The sequence below is a fragment of the Triticum aestivum genome, chromosome 3B, assembly GCF_018294505.1.
Source record: "Triticum aestivum cultivar Chinese Spring chromosome 3B, IWGSC CS RefSeq v2.1, whole genome shotgun sequence".
NCBI lineage: Eukaryota > Viridiplantae > Streptophyta > Magnoliopsida > Poales > Poaceae > Triticum > Triticum aestivum.
Window position 1 is genome coordinate 590,405,113 of NC_057801.1, and position 12,217 is coordinate 590,417,329.

The 12,217-nt window shown below is 46.4% G+C and overlaps 1 protein-coding gene across 1 annotated transcript; it reads left to right on the top strand.

Moving 5' to 3' along the window:
* Positions 1-1,539: 1,539 nt before the first annotated feature.
* On the top strand, positions 1,540-4,628 carry LOC123071115 (tubulin beta chain). The gene is made up of 4 exons (XM_044494605.1): positions 1,540-1,776; positions 2,527-2,927; positions 3,388-3,657; positions 3,753-4,628. Exons 2-4 carry the CDS (start codon positions 2,534-2,536, stop codon positions 4,430-4,432), a joined length of 1,344 nt encoding a protein of 447 aa, XP_044350540.1. The 5' UTR covers positions 1,540-1,776; positions 2,527-2,533; the 3' UTR covers positions 4,433-4,628.
* The last annotated feature ends 7,589 nt before the right edge of the window (positions 4,629-12,217 follow it).

Below are 12,217 nucleotides of genomic sequence, written 5' to 3' on the forward strand. Positions count from 1 at the left end.
CGGCTCCCCGGTCGCGGGTAGCCGCCGCCACGGCCGGCGCCCGCCGCCGCTAGCCCAGCCATCCCCTCCCCCTCCCCTGTACCCCCACATAGCCTCTCCGAGCGAGGCGACCGGGGGCTCCCATCTCGCCCCTCCCGGCGCCTCCCCTCCCCATCTCCCCCTCCTGCCGCCACCCGCCTGGACCACCGGACCTTGTTCATGTGGTGCCGGCGGCGGCGCCCCCCCCCTCCCCGCGCAGCGCCATGGCTCGGGCGGCTGGCGGCGGCGTTGTGGCCCCTTGGGTGGCGCGGTGTCAGGTGGCGAGGTGGCGGCGGCGGGGCGTCGTGGTGGCTGGCGGCGGTGCCCTCCCGGCCCAGATCTGGGCCCTTTTGGGCCCATCTGGGTTTGGGCGCCGCCGTGCCTTTCTGAAGGGCGTCGGGTTTGCCCCTTCCCCCGCACTCCTCTACGTGCCGGGGGAAACCCTAGAACTTGTCCGGGCAGCAGAGTCGTCGGCGTCGCGATCCTTTTTGAAGGTGTTGCTTGGTATGCGGCGGTCTGGAGTGCTTGGAGTGTGGTGGAATTCTCCGGTGGGCGCAGCGGTTGTGGGCCGTCATCGTTTTTGTTGACCCGTCGTTGTTCGCATTTGTTTCTTTCTTTTTTGTTTTCTCTTTCGTTTTCTTTTGGGCGTGACTGTGCTGCTTCCGCCCCAGCACCTATCATTGGCTGTATCAATGTTGGTTGCTTTGTAATACAAAGTGGGGGAAACCTTTTTTCATAATTTTTTTTAAAAACATAGATGTCCACATAATTCAAAAACCGGAAAAGGGAGGGGGAGGGGGCGGTTACAAAATTCCTTAGATAAAATCTCTGGTAACCTGGAAAAGCATTTGGGTCAATTTGCTAATCCATTCTTCCTGACTTGCTGCACACATTTGTGTTTGCACGTCGACGTTCTATCTCCCGATCTGAGCTCACCTTTTTTTGCGCTGGCAAATGTTTTTCCAAAACGCCATCTTGTCAGGGTTGCAAAACAAAAGAGGACACTTGGAATGCACTCAAGCAGTACTACGATCCGATCTCCTCACTCAATCAGCAGAGACAGGAGAGCATGGCGTGGAACTGAAACGGAGAGAGCGCACAGACGGCGGGCATGTGCCTCACACGTGCGGTCCCCAGGAAAGGCGGGAGGGGGGAGAACCGGTCACATGTCCCCGTCCTCGCGGGCCCACCCGCCGAGCTGTTCTCCGTAGGGCGGACGCCTTGGAGACTGGACCTCGCACCAACCAGCACCCACCAAATAATCCCAGCCCCACGATACAACTCTGGAACGCATCTGAACCCGACCCATAGCCCACATGGGCCAGCCAGACACCTGCGCAAACAATGGCGGTCCCCGCACTGTGCCACCCACGGCCTCACCGACATGCGGGCCCGCAAGCAATGACCCAGCCTGTCAGCCGCGAGGCACGCGTGGGCGCCGGTCTGTGTCCAGCGCTGTCTGGTGACCACCGACGAACGAGGGCCAGCGTGGCGAAATATCCCGTGGGCAGTTCGGGCATTCCGCCTAGAGTGGGAGATTTCAAATTTACTCAAGGTCGAGCGATCCGGGCCGTCGGGCCCGACGAGGGAGCGCGCGTGGGCCGTCGGATGCCGGCCGTCCCCTCCGCCGCCTACGGCTATTTAATACCCACCGCGCTCGCGTCGCTCCTCCCCGGCCACCACACCGCCTCCTACCCCCACCCCTCCGCTCCCCTCTCGCCGCCGATTGTTCTGCCTGCGGGAACCATCTCATATCTCGTAAGCACGGTCTTTCTTTACCAGTCTTGTGCCCGCACTTTGTCCTTAGTACTTTTGATGCTGTAAGTCTGGATTTGGAATATCACGGTGATTCGAGTAGTTGCTGGGTCCGAATTTTTTTGAATTTTTTTGGCGGCGGAAGAGGTATTGCGCTAGGATCTTCGTCGGCTTTGCTGATTTGTGTAGAGCAATGCGTGGATCCGGTCTGTAGTTCTCTCTATTCTAGGTTGGAGTACTTCGATTTGCTCCGTTCAATCGTTTCTTAGATCTGTGGATTTCATTTCGACAGATCTGGATCTAGGTCCGGCCCCTTGTTACTGTAGTAGTGTGGTATATTCTGGAGTTATGTTATGTGGTACTTGTTAGATTATTAATAGTGGTAGTATATTGTTTGGGATCCACTCGACAGAATACTAGTATAGTTCCCGAGTTATTGTTTAGAAGATCTGGTGGCGCACGATTTTGCTTTTACTAGTTGATTTGTCAGTATAGTTCCCCAGTCATTGTTACTGCCTTTTTTGCTTGAAAACTCCGGATCTAGATGTGTTCAATGACAACTGGGATCTGAAGCCCCATGTATCGCTTGCTTAGATCCGTGCTTTACTGATATACGACCTGAAATCCTCATTAGTTCGTAAATGATCCAGTTGTGCATGATCTAACTAACCTTTGTTGAATCGATTCCTTAGTTTTCCTTGGTTGTTGCAGTATCTGATATTAATTTGGTCATGCGTCTCCTTCTGTTTCCAGGGCGAAGATGAGGGAAATCCTGCACATCCAGGGCGGGCAATGCGGCAACCAGATCGGTGCCAAGTTCTGGGAGGTGGTGTGTGATGAGCATGGCATTGACCCAACTGGGCGCTACACCGGTACCTCTGACCTGCAGTTGGAGCGTGTCAATGTCTACTACAACGAGGCCTCCTGTGGTCGCTTTGTGCCCCGGGCTGTTCTTATGGACCTTGAGCCTGGTACCATGGACAGTGTCCGCACTGGCCCTTATGGGCAGATCTTCCGCCCTGACAACTTCGTCTTTGGGCAATCTGGTGCCGGTAACAACTGGGCCAAGGGCCACTACACCGAGGGTGCTGAGCTTATCGATTCTGTTTTGGATGTTGTGAGGAAGGAGGCTGAGAACTGTGACTGTCTGCAAGGTAATGAGCTCATCACTTACTGAACTCTGATAGTTGCTAGATAGAATCCTGTTTATTCCATTAGAGTGTGCAAGCTTATGTGGTGTCTCCTTTCCTTGTAATATTTGTGATGGTTGTGAATTCTGGAAACCTTTGGAATATTTACATGTCCGGCACTCATTTAATTATACATTATATCATGGTGCATTCTATATATCCTTCTGATTTGTCGGCCCACCAAATAAGTAGCATAAGAATCTTTTTTATCAGTGTAAATATTCTTGTGAGGTAGTCTAGTGGTTGACAATATAATTGTATAATAATGCAATCCACCCATTCAAGATAGTGTTCTTAATTTGTATTCTGCTTAGCAAGTCTGCAAGTGTACTCAATTGATGTATTGTTCTATATTTTTTTTCATGCCTGTGCTTTATTTTATCATGTATTGCTGATAATTAATCCTACATGTTTACGTTATCAGGATTCCAAGTATGCCACTCTCTTGGTGGTGGTACCGGATCTGGCATGGGTACCCTCTTGATATCTAAAATCAGGGAGGAGTACCCTGACCGCATGATGCTGACGTTCTCAGTGTTCCCCTCACCAAAAGTATCTGATACTGTGGTTGAGCCATACAATGCAACTCTCTCAGTCCATCAGTTGGTTGAGAATGCTGATGAGTGCATGGTTCTTGACAACGAGGCTCTCTATGACATCTGTTTCAGGACTCTTAAGCTGACCACACCTAGCTGTAAGCCACTTCAACTTTCCATTGCCTCTAGTATTTCTCCTGTCTTTTTTGGAGAACACCATGTAACTCGTTCCATGTTTGCTTGTTTTGTGCAGTTGGGGACTTGAACCATCTAATCTCTGCTACCATGAGTGGAGTCACCTGCTGCCTAAGGTTCCCTGGTCAGCTGAATTCCGACCTCCGGAAGCTGGCAGTGAACCTTATCCCGTTCCCTCGCCTCCACTTCTTCATGGTGGGCTTCGCTCCATTGACATCCCGTGGGTCTCAGCAGTACCGTGCCCTCACGGTCCCAGAGCTCACACAGCAAATGTGGGATGCCAAGAACATGATGTGCGCCGCTGATCCTCGCCATGGCCGTTACCTCACCGCCTCTGCCATGTTCCGTGGAAAGATGAGCACAAAGGAGGTGGACGAGCAGATGATCAACGTCCAGAACAAGAACTCGTCCTACTTTGTTGAGTGGATCCCCAACAACGTGAAGTCCAGTGTCTGTGACATCCCGCCGACGGGGCTCTCCATGGCGTCCACCTTTGTTGGCAACTCGACCTCCATCCAGGAGATGTTCCGGAGGGTGAGCGAGCAGTTCACTGCCATGTTCAGGAGGAAGGCTTTCTTGCATTGGTACACTGGTGAAGGCATGGACGAGATGGAGTTCACCGAGGCGGAGAGCAACATGAACGACCTTGTCTCGGAGTACCAGCAGTACCAGGATGCCACTGCCGACGAGGAGGGTGAGTACGAGGATGAGGATCAGGAGGCCGAGGAGGACATGTAAGGAGGGAGGTCCATGTGGTGCTTTGCTGGGTGGGGGGGTTCTGGGGGCAGAGTTTGATCTGTTTGGTGCTTTGTTATGAATCTGTTTATCATCGCAACTACCGCTTGTACGCCACCGCCGCTCTTCCTGTACGGAATCTGTTTTCTATGTTATGAATCTATTTTCTATGTTATGGCACCTCCTGGGTATTGTATCACTTGATGCCGTACGGTATGTTTGCCACCTGAGTCGGTATTATTTCGTCAAACTGCACGCAGGTTCCGTGGAAAAAAAAACTCAAATGATAAGTGCCACACTTATGGCACGAAATAACACCGTCTTGATGTTTGTACAACTAAAATTGCTGTCTAAAAAAATGAAACCCGAAAAATATATTTTAAAACTAGCCATCGAAACAAAAAGTTTTCATGCTTCACATCTAAAGTTGTCATCCTGAATAATTAAAGTTGTCATTACGTGTGACACTTACCAGGGTCAAAAACGCTCAAAAACACAGGTTGTATCATGGTTCCAATATAGTGCCCCTTCAATTTTTTTAATTTGCATATAAGTTTTGTCTGAAGCAAAGCAACTCTACTTTGACCAAATTTATAGGAAAAACAATATCAACATTCACAAATGCCAAATCAATATTGTTACGTTCATTATGAAATGTAGTTTTATAGTATATATATTTGGTATTGCAGATATTGATACTTTTTAATATATATTTGATCAAACATTGTAAAGTTTGACTTGACTTAAATTTAATACGCGAAGTATGAAGGACCAGAGAGATTAGTATTGAACCAGATGTCAGGAAACAAACGGAAGAGTAAAATGCACGTATCGTCCAGCAACTTGATGGCGATGTCCACAACCGTCCTGGAACTCGCAAGCTGCGTAAATACGGTCCCTGAAGTTGGAAATACAGTTTCAGTACGCTCCTGCAAGTTGGGCAACCGGTCCTGGGATGCACATCTGCATACAAATCGCGTACGGCACCACAACCACGTCAGCAGAGCAAAATTGAAAAAACGTTTCGCGGGCAACCGGTGTGAATCGCGAGTGGTTAGTATTTTTTTCCTTCGCCCCCTCGCGTCTCGGTCTGCTGTCTCATCCGCCCTCGAACCCTCTGTTCGTGCGTTTGGAGCAGAGCCGCTGCGCTCTGGCGGCCGTGGTGTGATCACCGCCGGCAGGTCAGGCTGCTGAGCGCCCCGGGGCCGGCGATGGAAGGAGTCCGCCCCTAGCTGCAACCGCGGGTCGTGGTTTGAGGCGCGGATGGATGAAGTGGTCGCCCCATCGTACAGTATGTGCTAAATCTGGCAAAGCAGCAAGCCAAGGAGATCAATGAGAAAAATAAGGAGGAAGAAGCAGCAAAAGTGAAGGCAATGGCTGAGAAGGACATCATGAAACAAGGACAAGTTCAGACAAATACATCAAAGAGGAGTAATTGACAAAAAAATACCACATTTCACGTAACCGTCCCACAGAACTACCACATTTTAAAAACTGACCAAAAACTCCAGTTTAGCGCTGATTTCGTGACAAAAAACTACCAGATTGAGTTGATGACAGATTGAAGCGTTTTAAACTAGTTTCTGACAGATCCGGCCAACCGGTCAGGACGGCGGCCGCGCTAACGGGTAACGGCGCTCGCCTGCCGCCCGTTAGCCGCGCGCGTCGGTCGGGCCCGGTTGGACCAGGACCAACCTGGCCGACCGGCTCGCTCATCGTCCTCCCCACCCCACTCTCCCCCGAGCTCACTCGCTCACTCACTCTGTTCCTCTGATCTCTGCTCTCCACTGCTTCTTTTCTTCTTCTCGCACTCCGGCGACGCCGCGACCATGCCGTCGTGGCCCAACAGCAACGAGACCTCTGATGATGACGAGTACATGAGCGAGTTTAGTAGCATGCAGATGGAGTATTTCGTAAGTCAGCTCAGTCTCTCCTCTCATCTGCTAGGGTTAGGGTTAGGGTTTGAAGAAGGATTGGGATTTCTCCATTTAAGTTCATATATGTGAGCTGTAGTTGATATATATGTGTTTCCTGCTGCAGCAAACTCCGGATACTGTGATAGATCCAAGCTTTTCTGGGCTTGTCACTGAATCTGACCGTAGGTGCATGTTGGGGAACGTAGTAATTTCAAAAAAATTCCTACACACACGCAAGATCATGGTGATGCATAGCAACAAGAGGGGAGAGTGTGTCCACGTACCCTCGTAGACCGAAAGCGGAAGCGTTAGCACAACACGGTTGATGTAGTCGTACGTCTTCACGATCCAACCGATCAAGTACCGAACGCATGACACCTCCGTGTTCTTGCACACGTTTAGCTCGATGACGTCCCTCGAACTCCGATCCAGCCGGGCTTTGAGGGAGAGTTCCTTCAGCACGACGGCGTGGTGACGATAATGATGTTCTACCGACGTAGGGCTTCGCCTAAGCACCGCTACGATATTATCGAGGTGGATTATGGTGGAGGGGGGCACCGCACACGGCTAAGAGATCTCAAGGATCAATTGTTGTGCCTAGAGGTGCCCCTGCCCCCATATATAAAGGAGCAAGGGGGGAGGCGGCCAGCCTAGGAGGAGGGCGCGCCAAGGGTGGGGAGTCCTACTAGGACTCCGAAGTCCTAGTAGGATTCCCCTTTCCTTTCCGGAGTAGGAGAGAAGGAAAGAGGGGGAGAGGGAGAAGGAAAAGGGGGCTGCACCCCTTGTCCAATTCGGACCAAAGGGGGGGGGGGGGGCGCATGCCTCCTTCCTTTTGCCCTCTCTCCTTTATTCCCGTATGGCCCAATAAGGCCCATATACTCCCCGGCGAATTCCCGTAACTCTCTGGTACTCCGAAAAATACCCGAATCACTCGGAACCTTTTCGAAGTCCGAATATAGTCGTCCAATATATCGATCTTTACGTTTCGACCATTACGAGACTCCTCGTCATGTACCCGATCTCATCCGGGACTCCGAACTACCTTCGGTACATCAAAACACATAACTCATAATATAAATCGTCACCGAACTTTAAGCGTGCGGACCCTACGGGTTCGAGAACTATGTAGACATGACCGAGACACGTCTCCGGTCAATAACCAATAGCGGAACCTGGATGCTCATATTGGCTCCTACATATTCTATGAAGATCTTTATCGGTCAAACCGCATAACAACATACGTTGTTCCCTTTGTCATCGGTATGTTACTTGCCCGAGATTCGATCATCGGTATCTCAATACCTAGTTCAATCTCGTTACTGGCAAGTCTCTTTACTCGTTATGTAATGCATCATCCCGTGACTAACTCATTAGTCACATTGCTTGCAAGGCTTATAGTGATGTGCATTACCGAGAGGGCCCAGAGATACCTCTCCAATAATCGGAGTGAAAAATCCTAATCTCGAAATACGCCAACTCAACATGTACCTTTGAAGACACCTGTAGAGCTCCTTTATAATCACCCAGTTACGTTGTGACGTTTGGTAGCACACAAAGTGTTCCTTCGGTAAACGGGAGTTGCATAATCTCATAGTCATAGGAACATGTATAAGTCATGAAGAAAGCAATAGCAACATACTAAACGATCAAGTGCTAAGCTAACGGAATGAGTCAAGTCAATCACATCATTCTCCTAATGATGTGATCCCGTTAATCAAATGACAACTCATGTCTATGGCTAGGAAACACAACCATCTTTGATCAACGAGCTAGTCAAGTAGAGGCATACTAGTGACACTATGTTTTTCTATGTATTCACACATGTATTATGTTTCCGGTTAATACAATTCTAGCATGAACAATAAACATTTATGATAAAATAAGGAAATAAATAATAACTTTATTATTGCCTCTAGGGCATATTTCCTTCAGTCTCCCACTTGCACTAGAGTCAATAATCTAGTTCACATCGTCATGTGATTTAACACCAATATTCACATCTGTATGTGATTAATACCCATAGTTCACATCGTCATGTGATCAACACCCAAAGGGTTTACTAGAGTCAATAATCTAGTTCACATCGCTATGTGATTAACAACCAAAGAGTACTAAGGTATGATCATGTTTTGCTCGTGAGAGAAGTTTAGTCAACGGGTCTGTCACATTTAGAGCCGTATGTATTTTGCAAATATTCTATGTCTACAATGCTCTGCACGGAGCTACTCTAGGTAATTGCTCCCACTTTCAATATGTATCCAGATTGAGACTTAGAGTCATCTGGATTGGTGTAAAAGCTTGTACCAATGTAACTGTTTACGACGGGCTCTTTTATCACCTCCATAATCGAGAAATATTTCCTTAGTCCTCACTAAGGATATTCTTGACCGCTGTCCAGTGATCTACTCTTAGATCAAAATTGTACTCCCTTGCCAAACTCAGAGCAAGGTATACAATAGGTCTGGTACACAGCATAGCATACTTTATAGAATCTATGATTGAGGCATAGGGAATGACTTTTCATTCTCTTTCTATTTTCTGCTATGGTCGGGTTTTGAGTCTTACTCAACTTCACACCTTGGAACACAGGCAAGAACTCCTTCTTTGACTGTTCCATTTTGAACTACTTCAAAATCTTATCGAGGTACGTACTCATTGAAAAAAATCCTATCAAGCGTCTTGATCTATCTATATAGATCTTGATGCTCAATGTGTAAGCAGCTTCACCGAGGTCTTTCTTTTAAAAAACTCTTATTCAAGTATCCTTTTATGCTCTCCATAAAAATTCTACATTATTTCCGATCAACAGTATGTTATTCACATATACTTATCAGAAATGCTGTAGTGCTTTCACTCACTTTCTTGTAAATACAGGCTTCTCCAAAAGTCTGTATAAAACCATATGCTTTGATCAACTCATCAAAGTGTATATTCCAACTCCGAGATGCTTGCACCAGTCCATAGATGGATCGCTGGAGCTTGCACATTTTGTTAGCATCTTTAGGATTGACAAAACCTTCTGGTTGCATCATATACAACTCTTCATTAATAAATCCGTTAAGGAATGCAGTTTTGACATCCATTTGCCAGATTTCATAAAATGTAGCAATTGCTAACATGATTCAGACAAACTTAAGCATCGATACGAGTGAGAAAATCTCATCGTATTCAACTCCTTGAACTTGTCAAAAATCTTTTTGCGACAAGTCGAGCTTTGTAGATAGTAACACTACTTATCAGCGTCTGTCTTCCTCTTGAAGATCCATTTATACAATATGGCTTGCCGATCATCGGGCAACTCCACCAAAGTCTGCACTTTGTTCTCATACATGGATCATATCTCAGATTTCATGGCCTCAAGCCATTTCGCGGAATCTGGGCTCATCATCGCTTCCTCATAGTTCGTAGGTTCGCCATGGTCAAGTAACATGACCTCCAGAATAGGATTACCATACCACTCTGGTGCAGATCTTATTCTGGTTGACCTACGAGGTTCGGTAGTAACTTGATCTGAAGTTTCATGATCAATATCATTAGCTTCCTCACTAATTGGTGTAGGTGTCACAGGAACCGGTTTCTGTGATGAACTACTTTCCAATAAGGGAGCAGATACATTTACCTCATCAAGTTCTACTTTCCACCCACTCACTTCTTTCGAGAGAAACTCCTTCTTTAGAAAGGATCCATTCTAGCAACGAATATCTTGCCTTCGGATCTGTGATAGAAGGTGTACCCAACCGTTTCCTTTGGGTATTTTATGAAGACGCACTTCTCCGATTTGGGTTCGAGCTTATCAGGTTGAAACTTTTTCACATAAGCGTCGCAGTCCCGAACTTTAAGAAACGACAACTTTGGTTTCTTGCCAAACCATAGTACATAGGGCGTCATCTCAAAGGATTTTGATGGTGCCCTATTTAAAGTGAATGCAGCTGTCTCTAATGCATAACCCCAAAACGATAGTGGTAAATCGGTAAGAGACATCATAGATCGCACCATATCTAGTAAAGTACGATTACGACGTTCGGACACACCATTACATTATGGTGTTCCAGGTGGCATGAGTTGCGAAACTATTTCACATTGTTTCAAATGAAGACCAAACTCGTAACTCAAATATTCGTCTCCACGATCAGATCATAGAAACTTTATTTTTCTTGTTACGATGATTTTCCACTTCACTCTGAAATTCTTTGAACTTTTCAAATGTTTCAGACTTATGTTTCATCAAGTAGATATACCCATATCTGCTCAAATCATCTGTGAAGGTAGGAAAATAACGATACCCGCCGCGAGCTTTTACACTCATCGGATCGCATACATCGGTATGTATTATTTCCAATAATTCAGTTGCTCGCTCCATTGTTCTAGAGAACAGAGTCTTAGTCATCTTGCCCATAAGGCATGGTTTGCAAGCATCAAGTGATTCATAATCAAGTGATTCCAAAATCCCATCAGCATGGAGTTTCTTCATGCGCTTTACACCAATATGACCTAAACGGCAGTGCCACAAATAAGTTGCACTATCATTAGTAACTTTGCATCTTTTGGCTTCAGTATTATGAATATGTGTATCACTACGATCGAGATCCAACAAACCATTTTCATTGTGTGTATGACCATAGAAGGTATTATTCATGTAAACAGAACAACAATTATTCTCTAACTTAAATGAATAACTGTATTGCAATAAACATGATCAAATCATATTCATGCTCAACGCAAACACGAAATAACACTTATTTAGGTTCAACACTAATCTCGAAAGTATAGGGAGTGTGCGAAATCATATTCATGCTCAACGCAAACACGAAATAACACTTATTTAGGTTCAACACTAATCCCGAAAGTATAGGGAGTGTGCGATGATGATCATATCAATCTTGGAACCACTTCCAACACACATCATCACTTCACCCTTAACTAGTCTATGTTCATTAGGCAACTCCCTTTTCGAGTTACTACTCTTAGAAACTGAACTAGTATCAAATACCGAGGGGTTCCTGTGAACACTAGTAAAGTACACATCAATAATCTGTATATCAAATATACCTTTGTTTACTTTGCCATCCTTCTTACCCGCCAAATGTTTGGGGTATTTCCGCTTCCAGTGACCATTCCCTTTGCAGTAGAAGCACTCAGTTCCAGACTTGGGTCTAGCTTTGGGCTTCTTCATTGGAGCAGCAACTTGCTTGCTATTCTTCTTGAAGTTCTCCTTCTTCCCTTTGCCCTTTTCTTGAAACTAGTGATATTGTCAACCATCAACACTTGATGCTCTTTCTTGATTTCTACCTTCGTCGATTTCAACATCACGAAGAGCTCGTGAATTGTTTTCGTCACCCCTTGCATACTATAGTTCATCACGAAGTTCTAGTAACTTGGTGATGGTGACTAGAGAACTCTGTCAATCACTATCTTATCTAGAAGATTAACTCCCACTTGATTCAAGAGATTGTAGTACCCAGACAATCTGAGCACATGCTCACTAGTTGAGCGATTCTCCTCCATCTTTTAGCCATAGAACTTGTTGGATACTTCATATCTCTCAACTCGGGTATTTGATTGAAATATTAACTTCAACTCCTGGAACATCTCATATGGTCCATGACGTTCAAAACGTCTTTGAAGTCTCGATTCTAATCCGTTAAGCATGGCGCACTAAACTATCAAGTAGTCATCATATTGAGCTAGCCAAACGTTCATAACGTCTGCATCTGCTCCTGCAATAGGTCTGTCACCTAGCGGTGCATCAAGGACATAATTCTTCTATGCAGCAATGAGGATAAACCTCAGATCACGGACCCAGTCCGCATCATTGCTACTTCATTTTCAACTTAGTTTTCTCTAGGAACACATATAAAACATAGGGAAGCAA